The sequence below is a fragment of the Chanos chanos genome, chromosome 4 (genome assembly GCF_902362185.1).
Source record: "Chanos chanos chromosome 4, fChaCha1.1, whole genome shotgun sequence".
In the NCBI taxonomy this organism is placed as follows: Eukaryota; Metazoa; Chordata; class Actinopteri; order Gonorynchiformes; family Chanidae; genus Chanos; species Chanos chanos.
Window position 1 is genome coordinate 49,395,672 of NC_044498.1, and position 22,437 is coordinate 49,418,108.

The 22,437-nt window shown below is 40.8% G+C and overlaps 5 protein-coding genes across 5 annotated transcripts; 2 read left to right on the top strand and 3 right to left on the bottom strand.

The window, feature by feature from the left end:
• Nucleotides 1–463: 463 nt before the first annotated feature.
• marveld1 (MARVEL domain containing 1) lies at nt 464–997 on the bottom strand. The gene has a single exon (XM_030772794.1). The coding sequence runs from the start codon at nt 978–980 to the stop codon at nt 492–494; it is 489 nt and encodes a 162-aa protein (XP_030628654.1). The 5' UTR covers nt 981–997; the 3' UTR covers nt 464–491.
• A 1,398-nt stretch (nt 998–2,395) lies between these two features.
• LOC115809906 (uncharacterized) lies at nt 2,396–4,663 on the top strand. Its single transcript, XM_030771766.1, has 3 exons — nt 2,396–2,476; nt 3,484–3,848; nt 4,118–4,663. The coding sequence occupies exons 2-3, from the start codon at nt 3,529–3,531 to the stop codon at nt 4,374–4,376; spliced, it is 579 nt and encodes a 192-aa protein (XP_030627626.1). The 5' UTR covers nt 2,396–2,476; nt 3,484–3,528; the 3' UTR covers nt 4,377–4,663.
• Nucleotides 4,664–7,384: 2,721 nt separating this feature from the next.
• On the bottom strand, nt 7,385–14,059 carry LOC115810084 (phosphatidylinositol 4-kinase type 2-alpha). The gene is made up of 9 exons (XM_030772001.1): nt 13,727–14,059; nt 12,157–12,357; nt 11,820–11,951; nt 10,249–10,402; nt 10,013–10,074; nt 9,722–9,821; nt 9,365–9,498; nt 9,108–9,167; nt 7,385–8,898 (listed from the first exon to the last, which is right to left on the bottom strand). Exons 1-9 carry the CDS (start codon nt 14,057–14,059, stop codon nt 8,737–8,739), a joined length of 1,338 nt encoding a protein of 445 aa, XP_030627861.1. The 3' UTR covers nt 7,385–8,736.
• Nucleotides 14,060–15,318: 1,259 nt separating this feature from the next.
• Nucleotides 15,319–18,249, top strand: pgam1a (phosphoglycerate mutase 1a). The gene is made up of 4 exons (XM_030770595.1): nt 15,319–15,551; nt 16,179–16,453; nt 17,504–17,684; nt 18,036–18,249. Exons 1-4 carry the CDS (start codon nt 15,413–15,415, stop codon nt 18,203–18,205), a joined length of 765 nt encoding a protein of 254 aa, XP_030626455.1. The 5' UTR covers nt 15,319–15,412; the 3' UTR covers nt 18,206–18,249.
• Nucleotides 18,250–19,658: 1,409 nt separating this feature from the next.
• On the bottom strand, nt 19,659–21,010 carry mettl18 (methyltransferase 18, RPL3 N3-histidine). The gene is made up of 2 exons (XM_030772412.1): nt 20,903–21,010; nt 19,659–20,598 (listed from the first exon to the last, which is right to left on the bottom strand). The coding sequence occupies exons 1-2, from the start codon at nt 21,008–21,010 to the stop codon at nt 19,720–19,722; spliced, it is 987 nt and encodes a 328-aa protein (XP_030628272.1). The 3' UTR covers nt 19,659–19,719.
• Between the last annotated feature and the right edge of the window lie 1,427 nt (nt 21,011–22,437).

Here is a 22,437-nt window from a genome sequence, read left to right on the forward strand (position 1 = left end):
GCTAATGTCCATGACATGCACTAGGCAAAAAAACATCAGGTTATAGATTTGGTTTGTTTATGTCACAAGCCACAAACACTGTCTTAAGGGTTTCGAGAAACTATGCCAGTACATAAAAATAGTAATATCGTCATTTGAAGTAGCTTGATCTCTAATCAAAAAAAAAAAAAAAAAATACAAAAACACAATTATAAAATATACAGCATGGTTATTGCATAGATACTGAATGACTTTAAATTACTGTGTAAAGAAATCAACAAACCTGAAAGCCTGAGACAAGGGAATGAAACCCTTTTTATACTTAAGAGAAAAGAAAAAAAAAACCTTTTTCTCTGTCTCTGAATGCCAGCTGTTTACTGCCCAAGGCAGGGTTTCTTTATCTCTCTCTCTCTCTCTCTCTCTCTCGCTCTCTCTCTCTTTTTCCAAACTTTTTCTTTTTGATAAAGCTCCCCTCCCTTAATTCTTCACCATCTCATGCTGCTTCCAACCATTTAAAGTAAAGTCTGTTGGTTCCGGCACTTTCTGCAAGAGCCGTAGATAGCCGAGAGCAGGTAAGCAGTGGCAGTCAGGCAGGCGAATACAGAGGCGGCGAGGTAGACCTTGTACAAGCAGTTATGCTGATACGTTTCCAGATTGCAGTAGGAGTTCTTTTCCGTTTGGTGGATCATAATTCCGATGGCCGGGAGGTAAAGTAGGGTGGCTGCGATGTCATGCACCATGTTGCATAGCAACCAGCGTTCCCCGCCCACAACGGGGACAAGGTCCTGCTTGTCCAGCAGGGTGAGGAAAAAGAGGGCTAGCGTTAGGAGCCAAAACAGAACGGCCACAAACAGCACAAAGTGAATGGAGCCCCCATACTTGTTGGCAGCGATGGTGCCCCAAAGGCAAGCTCCTAGCACGATCTGGAGAATCCGCACAATCCCGATGAAGCTCTTGAGGAACTCCAGATACTTCTTGTTCCCCTCCGACTGGTGCGGCATCTCCTTGTTGTCGACTGGCTCTACCTCCTGTTTTGGGTGGGGGCTCTGTGCCATAACAAGAAAGACAAACAGATTGGTGGGAAAAAAAGAAAACAGAAGGAAAGAAAACCAGTTGACAAAAGCACTTGAACAGAAGATGAAGTGGTTAAAAAGGAACTCAGAGAGAGAGAGAGAGAGAGATAGAGATCCTTTAGACTTACTCCGGAGGTTTTGAAATCAGTTTTCTGTGTTTCGTCTTTTCCGCTTCCTCTGTGGCAGCTGTGCAGCTGTGCCTCCCTCCCCCTCTTTTTCACCAGGCAGTCAGAGGAGGCAGCTTGAAGACCAGGAGGCCGGCCCAGAATTCCTTTCTCCACCTCTAATGTGGAAGGGAGAAGGAGTGAGATAGCAAGAGGGTCTGTCTCTCTCTCTCCCTCTCTCTCTCTCTCTTGCTTTCTTTTTTCACTCTGTGTGTGTGTGTGTGGGTGTGTGAGACAGAGAGAGAGAGAGAGAGAGAGCAAAATAAAAAGACCTTCAGTTTTATTCAGCAAATTTCTCTCCTGTTCTCTACCCCTCTCTCTATGTTGTAATCTCAACTCCATTGGTTGTACTCTGGTGTTAAATTACCTGAATGTCTACACTAATTCTCCCACTTTGGGGGACGAAGAAAACTGAAACAATCAACTCTCTCCCATGAGTGTAATGTTGATATACAAACCAGGAGTGTAGAGTGTAAGATAGCTATATCAGCAAATGCTTTAAAAGTAAGTTTTCCTTTTGCAATGTCTTACTTCTCCCCACTTTGAAATCCACATAAACGTAATTATATGGAATTTTTATTCGGGGGGAAAAACAACAGAAACTGAGGATTTTATTAGAAATACGTATTAAGAAAGAGATGACATATAATAACAACATGGTGCACTGTGCAAGAGAGAACTTTTTTTGTTTTACTTAAACTCAAAATACTTTTAAGAACAGAATGATTTCCGAAGTCTGCAGTTATAGTCTAGTAAATGTAACGTTAGCGACATGGTGCTTCGATTTAAACTGCAAAGAGTTGCATTCCTATACCGGGTGATGTCACAGTGTGTAAATGGGCACAACAAAAACACCCGTGAAATCTCCGTCAGTACGAGTGTCACTGGTTTCCCATCACATAGTTGACAAACCCAGCGATTACCTCAGGGCTGTAAAGCATTGACGTCAATAGATTAAATCTATGAAACTACGTGGCTCCAACATAGGCCACGCCTGGTGATGAATCCTGACCATTCGATTGCTCCAGGATATACTTTGTTCCGCCTTGTAGGCGGGGGTAAATTTTATTTTGCAATCTTATTGGCCCATTTACTCGATTAGCGTCCTTATTGAAAACGTGTGTTGCCTCCAAATGTATAACCGTCATACTGTTTCTGTAAGGTTTGGCACAAGTGAGACGGAAGGACAGTATTTTTAAAGAGGTAATAATGCCTTAAAAGAAGGTAGCAGTAATATCAATCAATCTTCGTCATTTCCAGGTAAGAGGGACTTATTTATATCTATTACTGGTTAAGTTATACTCGAACGCGTCCTTTTGTTGCCATTTGTGAATCATAATCTATCATACAAGATATTGTGATCGCAACTGTAATGGAATGCAACACGTAGTCTACGATTAAAGGCTTCTTCGCATGTGCCGGTAGTGTTGTGTAACGATGCAGCTAAGTTAAATAATGTCATTTGTAGTGAGTTGATTTATACGGTAATGTCTTTTGAATTAATATTTATACATTCCTCCTATGTTTTATGACAACGTGACAGTGATGCACGTGATGTGGCTGGATATCAGTCCACAGTCTGTAACTTAATCGAATGATTAGAAAACGTGTTGAATTTATAGGAAAATGCTGTATCATTAAGTTTCAGTTTTATTGTTTTGATGTTACGTATCATATTCGATCATATTAAGCGGTGCATTTCAACGATACTTGCAGGTAAAATATTAATTATATGTGCGACATGTAAAGGACGTCGATAACGTGATCTTTCTGACTGATTGCTGTGTGACTTTTGGATAAGCCTTGTCCTATTAGATAACAGTTACTGATAAGTAAGAACGAAGAATGCTTCGGCTAAACATAAATTACAATTCCACATATCAGTCCGCTACCCTTTGCCGTGGCAGACGGGAAGCGCTACTTTGCACCATCTGCAGAATAATGGGCTTTAGGTCACGGCTCTACTTCATCTCTCTCTAAGCAGGATTTAAAAAAGCAAGTCAAACACTCTCCGTTCACCTTGTGAGATTTCTGCAGAAGCCAACACGGTTGACCCCTGATTTATGTATGCTCTCATGTTCTTTCTGGGGTTCGTATCAGGGTTTTGGAATCGTTGGAACTCCTCAAAATACTGAACATCATTAAATAAGTAGTCAAGTGTATGACTATTGTGCACTGTGTAGTAAAAGATTTTGTCCCTTGCATGAGTAGAGTAGCTCTTCTGTGTCAGCTCAATGATAATGTAACAATCTGTAATTTCTCTGTAGGCAGAACTGTCTGGAGATTTTCACAGCTCTACGCCCTCAGAGAAGATGGAGGCAGCAGATGCTCCACGCTCCATGGTCGCTGGACCCTCCACGCTGTGGCGTTTGAGCGAACGCCGAAGCCGCAAGGCCGGCTCTGCCAACATCTTTTGCGGGGTGAACCTGCGACAGCTGCAGCGTCTGTTCCAGGCGGCGGGCGATCAGGACGCGGAACAGAGAGCCCAGCTGGTCTGGGACCACGCTAACGAAGCAGGTTTGGCACAGGCCCTGATAAGTCTACGGGCACGAAATCGGAGAAGTCGGAAGCGAATGGAGAGCTCCAGAGATGCCTTGGGACCAAGATGGCTCCGCGCGTTTGGACATCTCAGGTAAGTGAGTGAAGTCCTCTCCAACAGTTTTAGAATGAGGTATTCCGGGATACTGTGCACTCATCAGAAAATCAAGACATGATGTCGTGGATAGTTTACATGGCTCTGTACGTCATACTTTATAAACGCTATATGAATATGGATGATTTTTGCTGCTGTTGTGTCATGACTATCCTTTGCATTTACCAGCATAAGCACCTTTTAAAGAAAGAAAACTGTTTCATAATAGTCTGTATCAACATTTGAATCTGAACGATGCCTGTTTCCAGGATCAGTGAGAGCACAGTGAAGAACCAAAGCAACAAAGAGGAAAATCTGACATTAGAGCCCAGCTCCTTTCCAAATTCTAACACACCTCCCGCGGACTCCTCAGAGAACCAGAGAGACGTCCCAGGTATGGGCACGCAAAAGGAACCAGAGATGATTAGGAATGGTCCACTCTACTCTCTCTCAGGCAAGATGAGCTTAGTTTTGAAGAACAAGGCTGGGAGTGACCCAGAACGCTTCCTGCACCGTGTCATACACTGAAAACAACAGGAAAACCGGGCTCAAGACTGAAAAACAGGGTCAAAGACAAGTATGAAGTCTGCCTTTGGTAAACATGTCTCAACACTAGTTGGCCTTATTAACCAACTTAACGAAGTAATGAACTATTATGTCAACACTAGATATTAAATGTATTAACTTACTGGGTTTTTTTTTTAGCAGACCTCATTCCTGACAAACAGCCTTACTTTAGTTATTTTGCACTGTTACAGATTCGTTTCATAATTCCATAAAACCAACTTATACTGTAAAACTGAAGCTGTTTTTTTTTTTGTTTTTTTGTTTTTTTTTAAGATTCAGAGAACACAGTGAATGTAGAATTTTGTCGATTGTAGCGTAAAACATCAGAACACTACTAACCCACCTAAAACTCTTTCACACCAAAGCTTTGACTCTAAGGTTCCCGGATAGTTCCTTATGGGCTCTTTTCCTTCAGCCTTGTTATCTCTGTTTAAAGAGCATGGGAAGGAAGGAGTCACCATTGACTGATAGACACCAGATGTCCTCTCAAAAAAAGACAGTTCCGTTTACCACGATTAAACAGTTTTCACGTTTTCCAGTCACATGTTACTATGAGCAAGGTGAAACATCCTTGAGAAAATTCCATTAAATTTACTGCGTGATAACTGAGAAAACACTAATGGACAACGTGTTATTTGTTAGTGCAAACTGAGAAAAGGCTGCTTTTACTAGGATGTAGCTGGGTTTGTAACTTGCACTTGAAGTTTGAAAAGGTATTTAATCTCTGTAGAGTGCTGACAACACTGCATTTGTGTGCAATACATTCTATTACTTAAATTCCAAAAGATTATTTTGAGATTTTTTTGTGCTGCTCATCAAATATCAGATATCCCATCTCAACAACAATGCAGACCTGAAGCTATTACACTACGTTTAAAGCTTTGTATTTATGTATAACAAATATTTCAGCTGATTAAAAGAGTTTTGAATAAATTTGCGAGTGTCTGGGTTTTGTAAGGTGACGGGTTTTTTTTCCCTCACACAGTGTATGCTTTTACACTAGGCGTGAGAACATGTGCTTTGTGACTAGCATGATGGGTATCAGGTCGTGCTAACGAGCTTTGACACGTGAACAGAAGCTGCTCACAAAAGGAGCTAAATCACGCCCGTTCACGTCACACAGACAACACACGATCTGTCTCACACCCGGAGGGACACGCCACGACATCACATGATCTTTTCACATTAGCGTCACAACACACACCATACCATGACCCGCTTTAGCCCTTTTCGCTGCTCGGCACTTTTATATCCCTATAGACGCAAACCGCTCGACAAGAACGTCTTTTAAATATGAGTATCGAGTCTTGCCTGAAGAATGTTTTTGGAGGAGCAGTGCGTAAATTAACAATGCATGTTTGGAAGAGGATGTGAAGAGATCTTCTTCACTGTAAGGTCCTGTCTTTATTTGATCCTCTCTTTCAAGTGACAAATGATTGGAGACTCATTTTCTGTAATTATATTACAAGTTTCACCAATCAAATACAATAAAATTGCCTTTCATTGAAAATGACCTCATGATTTGATGGCTTAGTTGTGGTGAAATTTAATATCATAATATTATAAAAGACAGTTCAGACATGTCAGATTGTTCTGATGATTTCTGACACCTTTAATATAATTATTAAGCACATCTTTTTAGGCATAACGACAAAGCTAGAGGGAGTGTCATCAAAATCCTCATATTTCACTAAAGACTCATGACAGCGAAATGTTCTTTAGTCAACAATAATAGTACCAAAACATGGCAAGATTCATAAATTAATACAAAAATGCATGACATTCTTTAGAGTGGTAAACCCAGACAGTTCTTATGCGCATCCCCTAAAGCCAAATATATTTATAGTGTTGAGAACAACACAAGACAGCAAGTCCCATTCCAGTGGGTAACCCAACCCAATATTCCACTCCATTCATTTAGAGTGGATCTGGTAAACAGAATGCTCACTCAGGTTAAAAACATCAAAACAACAGTGGAAAAAATAAGTAAATGAGAAATATGGAGAGACATTTTTGCAGCACTGTGGAGACAGCTTTGCACAGACTTTGAATGTATCTGTGAATATGGAAGAAAAATATTGTTTAAAAAAAAAAAAAAAAAAACTTCCTTTTTCTGATTCCAGTGTTTGTTAACAACGATGCGGTGACTGTCTGCACCGTTAGAAGTGGTAGGAAGTGTTCAAGAATCACTTTTAGTTTCAATTAGATTTTTATCATGATAATAAGACAACAGACCACAGATTGACTTTTAATGTGTTTCTTTTCTAAAAAAAAAAAAAAAAAAGAAATCGATGTAATTACACAGTGTATTATCAGAACAAAACCGTTTTCCATCTTTTTTCCATCAGTTTGATAATTACAGCAGGACATGTCCTTCCATTTGGAAAGATGAAACATCATCCTATATGAGCTTACAACAGGCCAACGCACAAGTCGCCGTCACTAGAAACATTTGGGACCAGTGAGTCGCTTCAGTCTGTTGTTCCACAGATGCTGCTGCGTGGCCTTCATCAGGCTAACTCCCAGTGAACAAAAGGCACTTCATCAGGTATCTTCACTCTTAACAGACAGCAAATCCACACACCGTACCTCACCCCAGCTTTACACAGACTAAGAACCGTTGCTGTTTTCACACGGAGAGCAGGTTGGCGGAAACTGTCTCCCATATGACTTTCACAACAGTAATTGTTTATTTACTATTACGATAAAATTAAAAGACAGGATCTTAAGACGGAAAGAACTGAAGAGGGACTCGTATACTGGCTAATCCTCCACCTGCCAATGAGGGGGGGGGGGTGTGGTTTTGGTGCAAAGCCCCATTCCACAGGGCAAGGCTTGAAATGCCATAAGTATGATCACAACATCTGCTGAATGTCTGCTCATGATGCTTGAAATATCTGGAGGTGAAGTGAGGGTGTGAAAATTGTTGAGACATCAGGACTTCACAATACTGGATAGAACCCCCCCCCCCACACACACACCCACACACAACTGTCGGGAAATGTTAGTTTAAAAGAGGGGAAGAGAAACTGAGCCCTGGAATTCATTTGATGAAACTAGTTTTGTCCCCCTGTACACTTCATGGACGGCCAGCATTTCCCATGATGCTGTTCGCAAATCCAGAGCAAACAATGACATTTCATCCATATTCCATTGATTTATACCACGAAAATGAATGTTCTGGCAGCCAATATGAACTAAACGTTCCTGGCACATTAGACACAGACAGCAGAAACTGTCCAGTGCTTAAAGCTTAGATCCATGTTATGAAGGCTATAGGGAATGGTGAGGACTAAGGCTCTCAGTTGTACAGTAGCTGAGAGCAGTTAACTAAACATCACTGCACTGTGCAAGCTTGAATTCAAGGAGGGAGAGAGAGAGAGAGAAAAACAAAGTTTCACAGTTTCTGGTCAGCCACTGACCTCTGGTTGGCACTGCAAAACGTGCAGTGTTGAGAAAGCTCATCTATCATTAGACAATATATTTTTATATATTTGTTTCTAATAAAAAAAATAGCATATAGGCGGAATACAATTGGCATCAACACAGAAACTCCTCGCATTAGCTGGAATGCACAGATTGAAATTTTGTTTTAGGTTTTAAACTTTGCATTTGGGATTGCATTCAGCATCCAATAAATGGACCGGGAACGGAGGGTTGGACCAAAACAATGAAATATGCAACCTTATTTTCTGAGTGTCTACACAGCCCTCTAAACTCTTAACAACAGATATATTTTATCAATGGTTCAATTTCCATGTGCCTGAAATACTTTGAAATGACAAAAAAAAAACCATGTTTCACCCCCCTTGGAATGCTCACAGACTGAGGTTAATCAGTCCGTTTCATTTAATCAGTCGTCCTTCAATTCCTCCGGTCAGAAGGAGCGCAAGGCAAATCGAATACTCAGTGGGTTGAACTGCAGTATGGGCTCCGGACAGCTTGTAGCTCCCTCTAGTGTACCATAAGGGAAGTGACTCGTGACTTGTGACCTGTAGCTTTAGGCACAGAAATCGATCAGCTGAAGTCACAAATTGAAATGAAGAGGGGGGTGAGAAGTCAAGTCGAGGCTGGAGGAGGCTGGCGTGACCTGGGAACGGTAGCGAGTAGACCAAGGTTGTCTCACTCCGCTTCCCATATTATGGACATTCAAAGGCACAGAGGGGACAACTGTTTCATGGGTTCCTGTACGACACAGGCAGTTGGGAGTGGACATGTTAGAAGTTTGGCAACTCAACTTCTGTGTTTTTTGTTTTGTTTTGTTTTTTTTTCTTTCATGCCATCTTTTCATAGCGTAGCTCGGGTTGGGCGGTGTTCGTTTCTACCACCAGGTGAAGAAGGGTCGTCTGCTCTGGAAGCTCTGTGTGTAGGCCTCGCTGTTGGCCCGCTGAGGAGCGCGCGCTGTCTCCACTATGACGGGAGGCATCTGGACCAACTGCAGGGGGCTCTTCCCATCTTTCAGAGCCTGGGTCAGGTTCAGGATCTTGGAAGAAAAAAAAAAAAAAAAATCAGTATACGTCAATCAAGCCTTGGACAGAAAACAGCCGTTTTTTTTCATTCATCCCATGCATGCATAAAGGCCGGACGTAGAATCGTTCCGAGTGTGTAAATCCAAATATATCGGACAAATTATGAATCCACATAAACTGTAATTGAATAATAAGGAGATTTTTTTTTCTGCTGTTCACGTACCTGCCCTCGCATCACTGCAATCTGCTTGTGAAACTGGCCTCTGTCAAAGCCTGGATCTTTCTAATGTAAAATATTGAACAGAGCAAAAAATATTGAATATTCAAAACTACTGACAGAATAAAAAAAAAAAGCTTTACAGATCTGGATCAAATATGAAACAATATCACGTTATTATATTGCTGTAATACAAGATAATGGTTTAATGAAAAACGAGCGTTAAGAAATGTCACGTTGAAGGATTTGGAACTAAAGCTCACTTTGAAAAGCTCATAGAGATCTTCCTCCAGATCCTTGACGAAGTTTGGATCAGAGAGCTTGGGAAGAATGAGGTCCCGAATGTCCTGTGAGAAGGGCACTTTGGCCTGGCCTAGCCACGCCCAGTAGAACGGATCTAGTGAAAAAGAGATGACAAGTAATCACACAAATTTCTTCAAAAAAAAAAAGATGAGACCATCTAAAAAGCTCAGACAAAAGCGCTCGCATTTTCACAAGCAATTTCACTCAAGAGTCTTTTGTTCGTTAATCAAAAGTGAAATGTTCCTGTAGAGAAATTCGAAATATAATGAAACTAAATAAATGTAATTAAACTAATTTGATTGAAAGCGGTTACTTACAGGCTCTCCAGGAGTCAGGGTGTTTGAGAGGAAAGGCCAAACCATTGTCTATGGCGGCTAATTTAATAATAGGATCTTTCACCACAACCCAGTCTGTATCCTGTTAAACACAGCAAGAGTTCTCTTTACCGCCGTCATGCAGTTAAAATGCACTACGCCATCAACCTGGACTCAGAACAGTGCTAATGCAAGCAAGCTTTAACATGAAACTAATCAATAAGTATTTTGTCCCAATAAAGCAAAAAGATTTTACAGTTTATTTGTGTGCTTGACTAAGAGTTACTGACATACCCGGCTCTCTCCCATGTCCATTGGACAATCATATTTTATCAACCAGTTGTCATTCCCGCGATCTGAAACCAGAGGAGAATCATCAGAACGATCGGAATCTGAACACAAAATACTCCACACGGTTACTACTCGCAATACGTTTCATCGCGCAAGTGTCTCACCCAACCCAAAACGTGTTAAACACTGAATCTCTTTTTACTTCGGCGACCATTTGGCCAACAGATGGTGCTAAGTACCTGTGTTTCTGATGATATAATCGAGAACCACCAGTCTCTCAAACTGCATCTGGAGCTGACGCCTGTTATTCTCTGGAAGAGGCTCAGCCTCGAAGCGCCGCAGCCAAAAGTCAGCGTCTTTGTACCCTTCCACAAACAACTGGAAGGACCCCACCTGTCATACGAACAAAGATGAAAACAAAATAATTATTTCTTTAGAAAATGACTTTCATCAATGAAGTTAAGCTTGCTTCAGCAAGGATTTTTCAGCTATAGATGTTTTTGTGATAACCAAATGTATGGACTATATTAAAGTATTCCCTCCCTAGAATTTCTTTTTCCACATATTGTCATGTTGCAAACACAAACACAAATACATTTACACTGGATTTTGTGCAACCTACATATATACATTACTTCATTATGTCAAAGTGAAAAGAAAAACTGTAATATTGCAATAAGTATTTTAAAATCAGAACAAAAATTTAGTTAACAAATATCCACCTCCAATAACGTTTGAAATTCAGCGCAAACACGATCAGTATGCCTGTGATTCTTTATGACTTGAATGAAGACTACTAAAGTTTTTTGGCTGATACGTCGTCAGAAAAAAGAAATACATCTATCCATTTAATCTCCCGCAGTTAACAATGGATATAAGAGCAAGAGACATGCTATAATAAAAAGAAGAGAGCTGTCCATACCATCCCTGACAAGACTGTGGGGAAGTATTGAACTGGGAAATGTTGTGCTCTGAGGAGAACAGTAAAAATCCATCATTACGAAATGGAGAAAACATTGAACCTCCCACGCTTTCCAGAAAAGGTTGTGATCTACGTCTGAGACTGAGGAACTTGTCTAGAGTACAGCTCTCTCTTCACAGAGCTGACACCCTTTACAAGAGACAAAGTGAACAGAGGTCACTCCAGAGAAAGTGGCAAACATTACCACAGCCAGAGTTGCTTAAAAAAAAGGCAATGTGGTAAACTTTCACACCATGTGACAAGAGATTCAGTGATCTGATGATAGAACTTTCTAGACTGAATGTAAAGAACTACGCCCGGTGGGAAACAGCATCCCATTCAGTGCATATTTAACACCATTCCTTCCATGAAGTATGTGAGTGGCAGGTCGGTGCTACGGGGATGCTCGTCAAATGCAAATACTGGGGTGGCTCTCTAAGGCTAGAAGAAACAATGAATGGTGCTAACTAATTCTACTCGACATAACTTGAGAAATTCACCAAAGAAGAACTGAATGTGCAAATCTGATAGAGACACACCCCTGATAACTCAAAGCTGTGATCACTGCCAAACATGCCTCTACAAAGTATTCACTCAGGGAGGGTGAATATTTCAGCAAGACTTAATTTTTTTTTCATAATTATTTGTTATACTACAAAACAAAACAAAAAAGTCCATTTAAATGTATTAATGTACTTTAATGCATTGATTGTATTAACTTGAATTGTGGTTTCAGAAAAAAAATTACAATTGTTAAGATAAATGCTTCTAAAGGCACCATATCAGAACTTAACTCCAAGACCCATGCAAAGATGCACGACAAAATCAATTCAATTTAAGTATCCTTACCTTTGGAGGGAGCCCTATTCTGTGAAAACGCTGCCCAACCTTTGGCACTTTTTCCAGGGCTAGTTTCTTGCCCCGAGACTTGACTCTATCAATAGCGCTGTAATTAAAGGTTTCACTGGCCAGATACACAACCTGTGACATAGAGAGAAGAAATACCTGACAAATCAGTTTTGCCAGTTGAACTTTCAAATCAGACGAGAGCAATATGGTTCTGTTAATCATGGCCAATGTTGTTGTGTGCTAATTACAGGTCATTTGAAAGGATAAAACTGTACAGATCGCAGTAACAATTCCCAGTGGTGGATATACAAGGCTAGGGGCTTTACTAAGACAGTACCTTAGTCTTGGGTACAATGCTGAGCTCCAGTTTCTGGTCCACTAGACTGGCTCCGGCCTCCGATAAGTAACCCTGGTTCAGAACTAAACAGTCCCGGCCAAAGCAGCAGGGACAGCAGAGCTTCTGCAACCATTTGGTCCATTTAGGGTTCAGCTGACCGTACGGTTCTTCGTTTTTAGGCTTAAATACCCCAATTATCTTCTGCAAAGAGACACCCACACACACACACACATATATATATATATACAAATACATCTTCAGATTTTCTACACAACAGTTTAGAATTGGCTTGTTGTCTGTCATCTGTCATCCAAGAATAATGCTTTGGAATTTTGAGATGACTGACCTTCAACACCAAGGTTTAAAGTGGTTACCATTATCTAACTGAGAGTTTTTCTTGAGAGTAAGAAAATACCTTCAAAACTGATATATTTCATTGGTAGTTTTCCTGAGATTCAATAACACAGTCAAATTCATGATGCTACTGGGCCTCATTTTTGCTACAGCATAAGAATTGGAATGGTTTTGTTACTCATTTATGCCAATCAGATTAACTTAAATTGTCCTCACATGACAGCTGATGAAATATTAAGACCAACCAATATCTGATCCAGTTTTCTCTTTTCTTCTTTTTTTTATCATACCAGCTCGACCAATACCAATGACTCGCGACAAAGTTACATTTGCGCTGTTCAGTAAAGGTCTTGTCTAGAAGGCGTATCAGTCTATATAATAATTGAATTTGTCGCAGTTTGGGAGTGGCTTTTGGAAAGAGCGCAGCGCAGGATAGTTCTACCATGTGATGATGGGGGCTGAGAAAGGAACTGTCTGTCTGATGCTCAAATTGCTGGCACATGACGGTGACTGGACACTCGCGCACACATCTACATATGCATCCACTGTAACGGAAAAAAACCTGAAACCCCTGAAGGTTAAAGGTCTTTCGAGCATATATATGCGAACAAATTAGGTGACTCACGGCCCCTCATGCAGTGCCTTAGCTAAGGGTTAACGGTTATTCTGTTACAGGGTGTTAAAAGCATATCATATAACCAGTAAATAAGGTTCATAAACTGCGCTGCAGTCCAGTGGTAGAAACATCTTACAGGTGCCCACCAAAACCAGAATAAGACGGGAAAAAACACTCTAGCGCGTAAGAGCTTAAAACGAACGTCTGTTAAGAATAGCATAAACTTTACGAGTCTATTAAGACACTTCCACAATATATATTTACATAATCTTGATGAACACTGTACGTTAACCTCAGTAGGTGAGGTTAAATAACGTAACTAAACTGATGTGGAATTATCCGAATTCAGCCCTGGCACTTATCAAAATGCCACACTTGTTCGAGCAGCGTTTAACCACTGTCACGAAGTCATTTGTTTGGTTGCAACATCGTTGACCCAAGACTTGATAACAGCTCTATACCATCCATTTTCTCTACAGTATTCCAGGACAGGCATTAAACTGACATGCAGGTAAAGTTAGACTAACAACACAGGCAAAGCTAGGTCCAATATGACCACATATTTAAAACGTTTAGAATCCAGCAAAAACAAAATCTCACCCCTTGTGTATCTTTAACAAAATAGCTTCCACTGGACCCTTGATAGATTCTTTCTGGGTAGATTCCTTCTTCAATAGCACGCTCTGCTTTCCTAATTATTTCTCTGAACTCTGGGTCGTCGGGAAATGCGTTCTTTTGATTGTTTCGCGGAGAGCTGCCTCTGTCCCGATCTAGAAGCGGCTGCCGTTCTCGGTTTCGTCCAGAGCTTTCAGCTTGTACACGAACAACAGAACCCGGCGTCCCACCAAACAAGCCTCGAGGACTCGCTGCTTCTGTGGGGCTGTAATCCGAGGAGTCCAGGAGTGGTGAAACAAGAGGACTCGTTTCGTCCATGTTTGCTTAGTACAGTAAATAAACCTGATCAAGTTCAAAGGGAAATTGTGTAAGCTAGGGGTATACTGTGGCTGCTTACGATTGTTTGGCCAGAAGTTGAAACAAGCATCTTCCGGGTTACAGCCCGCCTACTAAAATAATAACTCTTCATTGGCTCACACTCGGTGAAGTCACATAAATTCAACCAGTTAGAACAACGGTATATTTTATGCCAATTCATTCAGTGAAATAGCACGGCTTTACTGCCAGCAAGTAGGCTACAGTCAGGATTTAATGCAATAAAGTCAGAGTCATCAGGAAACCGTGTTCTGTCGGGTTAATGTGTTTACATTATTGGTTGACATTATTATTGCGTACATTTTGCGTTACAGTAAGAACTTACAAATGTTTACACCCCTGCATATAGCTTATATTATATTAATTATCTTTATATTCACTCTCTGTTAATTACCCTGTATGCAGCTTTATACGTTCCTTTTCTTCTGTTTTTCTATTTAATTTTGTACTGATATGTAGCTTTACGTTTGCACAGTTGTCGGAGTTGTTGCAGTTCATTTCACTGCTGTTGTGCAGTCAAGCATGTGACAAATAACTATCCTTAATCTTGAACACGAGCCTCATACCTGTCTCTGTAAGAATTCTTTGCGTCTCACAGCCAAAAACCCTTAAAGCTGTTTTATGAGACCAGTATCGAAGAGTGAACAATCGCATGTGGCAGTTAAATTAGGAATTGTTCCCTTTGCTGCGAATCAATAAGTGTATTAATATATGTAGTCTACAAGTTTCTGACTTAAAATTTTGTCACAGGGAGAACAACAGAACCGTGTAGAGCCCTGAACAGGACACAAGTAGTACAACCATGTGAAATACCAATGCATTAAGATATCTTATCCTCAGCAATTTCTGCTCATGCAAGGATGAACGCTCGGCGACATGTCCATAGCTTTACAATGATTCGAAAAATCGTTTATGATTTTTAATCGGTTCCAGTAACTGTTAGTATCCATGGAGAGGATAGAGAGGAGTTAGCTTCAGTGCTTCATTGAAATTTTCCATGATGAAGGTCATTGCTATACCACACTTTAGTCACCTTTTTTAAATTGCAGAACTATCTCTCAACTTCCGTGGTTCCGGATTTTCCAGGCTTTCATTGGTTTACACTTGAGTAGAAAGTTGTCGTCATTGAGACGTCATCTCGATAGCAGGAGGTTGTCCAATGGCAACAGACGTAGGTACATTTTTTCCAGTTCACAACGTGAGACTTTCTTCCTCTACGACCAGTACTCCTGGAGTGACGGATACTGTTTCATCTCCGCATCTCTCTGTCCATTTACGTGTATTAATAGTTGGAAAATGGCAGCGTACAAAATAGTGTTAATCCGCCACGGGGAGAGCTGTTGGAATCAAGAGAATCGCTTTTGTGGTTGGTTCGACGCCGATCTGAGTGACACAGGTGTTCAAGAAGCCAGGAGGGGCGGACAGGCATTGAAAGGTTTGTCTACAATTTCAAAATTAAATCGTTGTGTCCGTACTGTACTTACATTGTGTCCGTATTGTACTCATCGCATTTATGAGCTAATAAGGACTTGGCCCTTCGATTTGTAGAATGCGACAAAAAATTACAGTTAATGTTTAATTGTGCCCACGTGTTATGCAGCATGACAGGGAACAGGAAAGAATCTGTCAGTAGTTGGATAATATTAGTCAAACTGAAATAGATTTGTGTGAATGAATTGAATGGGCCTTCCCTAGGATGATGGTCGACCATCATATTGCCATTTGTGCACCGCCCCTTTTCTGAAACTGTCCCTCGGCTGAACCCACCCACTTCGAAGATGAACAAATCAGCGAGAGCTTTTCAGGCTCCCTGTGCTGTCAGTTTGCCTCCTTGACAACTAGGGGCAAACCCCGCAGAATGTGAACGTGCCGCATGGAACGTTATCGCTTTCATGTGCCGACTAAGACTCCTTTACTCAGATGTCAAATGAATCAAATGTCACAGGATGTTGCTGCCAGTTTGACAGAGTATCATATTTTGTATGAAAACAAATTATGTTAATTGGAGACAGTCTTAATCTCTCTGGAGAAATTTTTAGTAATATTTCTTTTATTTCTACAGATGCGGGATATGAGTTTGATATCTGCTACACCTCTGTGTTGAAGAGGGCAATCCGAACATTATGGCTTGTTCTGGATAGCATTGACCAGATGTGGCTGCCCGTGCATCGGACGTGGCGATTGAATGAGCGTCACTACGGTGGTCTGACCGGCCTGAACAAGGCCGAGACCGCTGCTAAGCACGGCGAGGCTCAGGTTAAGATCTGGAGGCGTTCATATGACATTCCACCTCCTCCTATGGAAGGTGACCATGATTTCTACAAAGTCATCAGCAAGGTGAGATATAGGGAAAGCCGAAAAAAAAATACAACCTGTCACTTAAAATCTGAAATCAGGAAAAAACGTTTTTGATATGCTCTCATTAATAAGTCCTCACTGATTTGTAATCATGAAGTAACTCTGTGTTTCTGTTAATGCAATGCACTCAACCTTTTAATTTTCTTTTCACTGAAAGAGGAAAAGTGTGTGAGTGGTTCTGCCCATTAAAGTTTTACCACACAGTAAATGACGAGTTAAACCCTAAACGATTGCTGTTAAATGTTTTCAGCTTGATGTTCTTAGCCTGTCGTGAAGAACAAGATAAGCGATAAACAGAATGTCCTAAAATAGAGCCCTCTAATTGGAGGTGGGATTCGTTTTGAGCTTTCTGATTGGATAGATATTGGAGGTCAACACTGTATGCCGGACGATGTATGCCCATGCGCTTGTTAACGTTATATTTGCCACATCTCTAATACCATAGATGGGGACGTACAGAATACACATGGATGATCTGTTTCTGTGACTCTACACCTTTAATGTCTCTGTCTACTTTGACTGGATTGTTCTATCATTTTTTCCTATTAGGGAGTCATCTTGTGTATTTGTGAGATTTTTTTTGTCTTTCCTTGCATTGCAAAAGCGCACAATTATGCAAAGGCCAAAGTTCGGGACAGAACGATAACCAGTTTGTGTCAGCACCCATGCACGAGTGTCATGATCAGATAGGAGACAAGAGCATTTGTTTTGCATATTGGTCCACTTCCAAGTCATACAGTCTGTCCTTATTTCTATAGAATTAATAGAAACAGCCACATACCCCTGGTCTCTAGTCTGCAACAAAGGCCAAAACGTTTAACTAAGGACAATCTGAATGTGATTGCCAGGTTAAAATGTAATACTCAGACTGCTCTGACAATATGTAAAGGTGAATTTTTGTGTTTAAACGGTCAGGAAAGTGACCTTAATAGATAACGCTCAGATATCGTCTCAGATCATTTAGGCCACACCCGTTGTGTTTATCCAGTCTGTTTTATACACTGTGGGATTTACCTGTGTTGTCTGTAGGACCGGCGTTATGCTGACCTTACAGAAGATCAGCTGCCGTCCTGTGAGAGCCTGAAGGACACCATTGCACGTGCTCTTCCCTTCTGGAATGAGGAGATCGTCCCTCAGATCAAAGAGGGCAAGCGGGTGCTGATCGCTGCCCATGGAAACAGTCTCAGGGGCATTGTGAAGCACCTGGAGGGTAAGTGCGGCACCCCACAACATGCGCTAATACGGAAAAACAAATTGACTATGTCTTTCTGTTGTTCTTAATGTCTTTTTATCTTATTTGTAATGTATCTCATGGAACTTTAATTGTATTCCATTAGCTACGAGTAATTCCATGTAATTGTATGGTTATAAGCAAAGTAAGGTTAAAGTACCTTCTGGATGCCTCATTCATCTTGACACAGAAAATGTAACGCGCTCTCTTAAATATTCACGGACCAAATATATGCAAGACATGACTGATATTGTTCTAAGTTAAGATGACAGTGCTGCGTTGTCAATGAAACCCTGTTGATTAACCTTGTTCTCTCTCTCCCGCCCGCAGGCATGTCCGAGGAAGCCATCATGGAGCTGAACTTACCCACCGGCATCCCCATCCTGTACGAGCTGGACAAGAACCTCAAGCCCATCAAACCCATGCAGTTCCTGGGAGACGAGGAGACGGTGCGCAAGGCCATGGAGGCTGTGGCCGCCCAGGGCAAAGCCAAGAAATAAGGCAGTTTGTTATGTTTACCGCTGTAACCCCCCCCCCCCCCCCCCCCCCCCCCCGTAGGTGAAGAGACAGGAGGTTGTATGTCATCATTGTACTTTTGTTCGCCGAGACACAGCATGAAACATCGAAGGTACCGCGTGTGGTTGCTGTTGAAACTTTACTACGCTTGAAAAAGGCATGAGGAGTGTAGCGAGGTTCTGTTTTCTGTTTTACGATGAATAGTATTTTTTGACTGATTATCCTTCGGAAAGGGATCACAATACCTAACTTTCCTTGTGCTGGATCACTTAATCACTTAAAAGTAGACTAGAAGTGTACTTCTGAATAGACTAAAAGTCTAGTTCGTATCCTGGTATGAACCATTCAGCTTACCTAAATTAAATTTGGATTGTTTAATGGAACGCTTCACTGGCTTTTAAATGTTTGCATCATCTTGCCTTTACTCTGAAACAGCTGTATTGATGGAGATTCTATGCCTGCAGGATGCTAACATTACCATTCATATAGGTGGAATGCTGGGAGTAGTGGGGCCAAGATTTGCACTAGCTAAACTGTAGCTTCATACCTCATAGATGGCCTAGAAAACAAATGAGAACATGGGAACATGGTTAATGTTAGGGTCTTGAGACTTAGCTTTCACGTTCAGTGGAATAATCCACTCCCCATCAGTGGTTGTTTCAGGGTGAGAATGTTGAAAACATTAAAAAAAGAGAATCTTCAAAAGAGGGAATAATATGATCTGATCAATATGTTCACTTGTGATAACCCCCAGTCAAAAAGTACTTGACACGTTTCTCACAGAAAACAGCAACAGCGAACAGGAACACATAAAACCTGTGTAATTCATAAAGTAAACAAATAAAAAATTTAACTCTTATATTGTGACCTTACCAATACCCTTTGTGTCAGTGATGTTTATGTCCTTTCTATAACACTGTTGCTAAGAAAACATCAGTCATTCTTTCTGTTGCTATGTAGTGCTGTAATTTCTTATGAATGGTTTTGTAAATATATTATGTGCGTGAACATTCCATAGCTGTCTAAATTAAACCAAAACTTTGCTTTTAATCACAGTGCACTGCATAGAGGATGTGGACAGTCCTGACAGCTCAATAAAGTGTTATTGAAAATCACTAATTTTTTGTGTGTGTGTTTTTGGCACTGAATGGTTTTTGATTACACTGGCTCTTTCTTTCTTTTTTTTTTTGAAGTTTGAAACACTTAATCAACACCAAGTCTTTTTCTTTAATATAGGCTGGACATCTGTATTACAAAAAAATGGAAAGCGAACATTTCTGAAGATTATAACTAGAGCATATTTGAATTTATTTAAGACCAAAAATGATCCTCACAATAAGGAAGAGAGGGACAAAAACTCTTCAAAACCCAGAAGGGTCAAACATCTCTTCCGCATTCTCTTTGCTCTATGACACTTGGCAAATATGAAGCTGCCAGGGTCCATTGTCTCACGCTTTAATAAAACAAGTGTGATTAAACTTGTGTCAAAATTCCATGTCTATGTCTCTGACTTTGTCTTCTTGAACTTCAAGGACACAACATGCCTCTTCAGTCCTTGTTCAATGTCCTTTAAGCATTTCATCTGGAAAACATCTTTCTGTTCCACAAAAGTCTGGAACAAGTGAAGCCCACCTCCAACGCCGAAATAATGGGACTTACTGGCCAAATAGACGATTCCGTCGTCTGCCAACAACTTCTGAAAAACGTTGTGTAGAGAGGGATAGTATTCCGTGTTGTAAATGGTTTCAGATGTGAAGATGATGTCATATTTGTGAACTGGTTCTTTACTTAGGATCAGGGAGAGGAAGGAGCTCCAGTCACCTGAAAAGAAATTGCATCGTGTAATGCTTAGCGGCTGTGTTTCATCCAAGGTTCTCTTCTTGGGTGATGGATTCCCATTTTTTCCCTCTTCGTCACTGTCTTCCTCACAGTTAAGGAGCACGTTTGGCACTGTTAACTGCTCTATCACAGTGCTATTGTAATCTTGGAAGTCTATCCTTCTGGCTCCTCTCCTAAATGCCAAGATGCCAAGCAACCCTGCACCGCAGCCCAGGTCCAGTACGCTTTTCCCCAGGAATGTCTCGCCTTCATCGTCCATGTGCTCTAAGAGGTCATAAGTGCATTCCCAAATCTTAAGGCCACCCTCATAAACTCCGGAGATGAGGTCGGTGTTTCGATCCTTAGTCCAAGACAATATCTGTTCATCATCCTCACGTTCGCCGGCAGTCCTTTCAAATACACACTCGTTGAGGTAATGCAGAGGGGGTAAGGACCCTACGGTGAGCGTCTCGGTAACTGAATTCTCAAAGAGCGATTCGCTGTCCACCGGGGGTTTATGTTCCAAAGCTTGTTTCGTCTTGAGGACACAAATCGTTTCCTTTAAGACAAACACAAGCAAACAGTTTCATTAAAATTGTATGAAAAACGCAGTTTACAGTCCTAGCTATACGTGGCTAAAATCAACTTTTCATTAACTCATGCCTCGATTCTTTATGAAAGTACATGAATGAAACAAAGAACGCGGTTCACTGAATGGTTTGTTGAACCGGAATGTAATATCATATTATTGCTGACCCATTTCGAATAAAACGTGCTAGGGTAAGTCTAGGTTTCCCATACTTGGCATCATGCTTCATAGGCTAACAGATTACTTTGCTCTGTAATTACAACTCTCAACATACAGTTTTTGCTGTATTGTCCGGTTTCGCCTCTTCCTCTTTCTTCTGAATATCACTTTTCGGACACTCCTCTCCCTGAGACTGGACATCAAAATTAAAACTGAATGACATATTTAAGCTCTTTTGAAAGCGGGGCTCACGGACACGCGGGTCTCTCTAGCTGGAAATGCGAACTTCGTTTCCCATACTCCATTGCGGTTGTTTCAGTTCCGTATTTCGTATTTATGGACTTGTGCGAAATGTAGTTCACTTGGTAGTGGATTTCCAATTCATTATAAGAACAATAGACGAGACAAAGGGAGCAAAAGAAACAGATGTTGGCCTTTACATTTGTTTAAATATTTTATAAATACTCAAATTTCCAGCATTTTAGTCGCCTGAAACATGTACACAAGAATGACGCGTACAATTAAAGGACAGTATGCCATTTCTTTTGAGTCACACGGTATCAGATTAAGTCATATAGAACTCCATTGAGACTAATGTTAGCAAACAGTTTATTTACTCAAAAGAGAGTTGAAGGAGATGAACAGAACATGTTTTTGGTCTAATTGAAAGACCCAAGTGTCAGAAACTTTATGTTCACCTTATTACTTGACTCAAGTGATATAAACATCTAGAAATGTATTGATTACATTTTTTTAAACTTGTTTTTTCCTTCAACCGTTACGCAAATTTTAGTCATATTTATATATATACTCAGGGGTGGAAGTAACAAATTACAACTATTCCCGTTACTGTAATTAAGTCTTTTGGGGGGGGGGTACCTGTACCTTTATGAGTATTTTTTCAAGTCTGTAATTTTACTCTTACTTAAGTATGCATTACACTTTAGCCATGGACACTGGTGCTATTTCTATTCTATTCTTATTCTGCTTGATCTGAATACAGCATTTGACACGGTTGACCACACTATACTGTTAAAGCGCCTGGAAAATCAAATTGGCATTCGTGGCCTGGCACTCTCTTGGTTTAAATCTTATCTCTCAGAAAGAAAGCAGTGTGTCCACTATGATAATGTGACCTCTGAATACCGTGAGCTTAACTATGGTGTTCCTCAGGGGTCAGTCCTTAACCCTCTTCTATTCTCTATTTACATGCTCCCTTTTGGTGACATTATTCGTAGTTACAACATTAACTTTCATTGTTATGCTGACGATACTCAGATTTTCTTACTTATCCAGCAAAATGACCGCTCTGAATTGGCAAACCTTGAGGCGTGTCTTTGTGCTATTAAGGGTTGGATGTCTTCAAATTTCCTTGTGCTTAACACAGGCAAGACTGAAATGCTGGTCATTGGTACCCCTACGCACAAGCATCTTTTTAGCGATCTTACCCTAAATTTTGACAACTGCATCATCTCTCAAACTCTACAGCTAAAAACCTTGGTGTGATTTTTTACTCTAGTCTGTTGCTAGTCACGCATATCAAAAACACAATTAAAACTGCCTTTTATCACCTCCGTAATATCGCTAAAATTAGGCACTTTCTAAGTATGGCTGATGCAGAAACCATTGTTCACGCATTCATCACGTCCC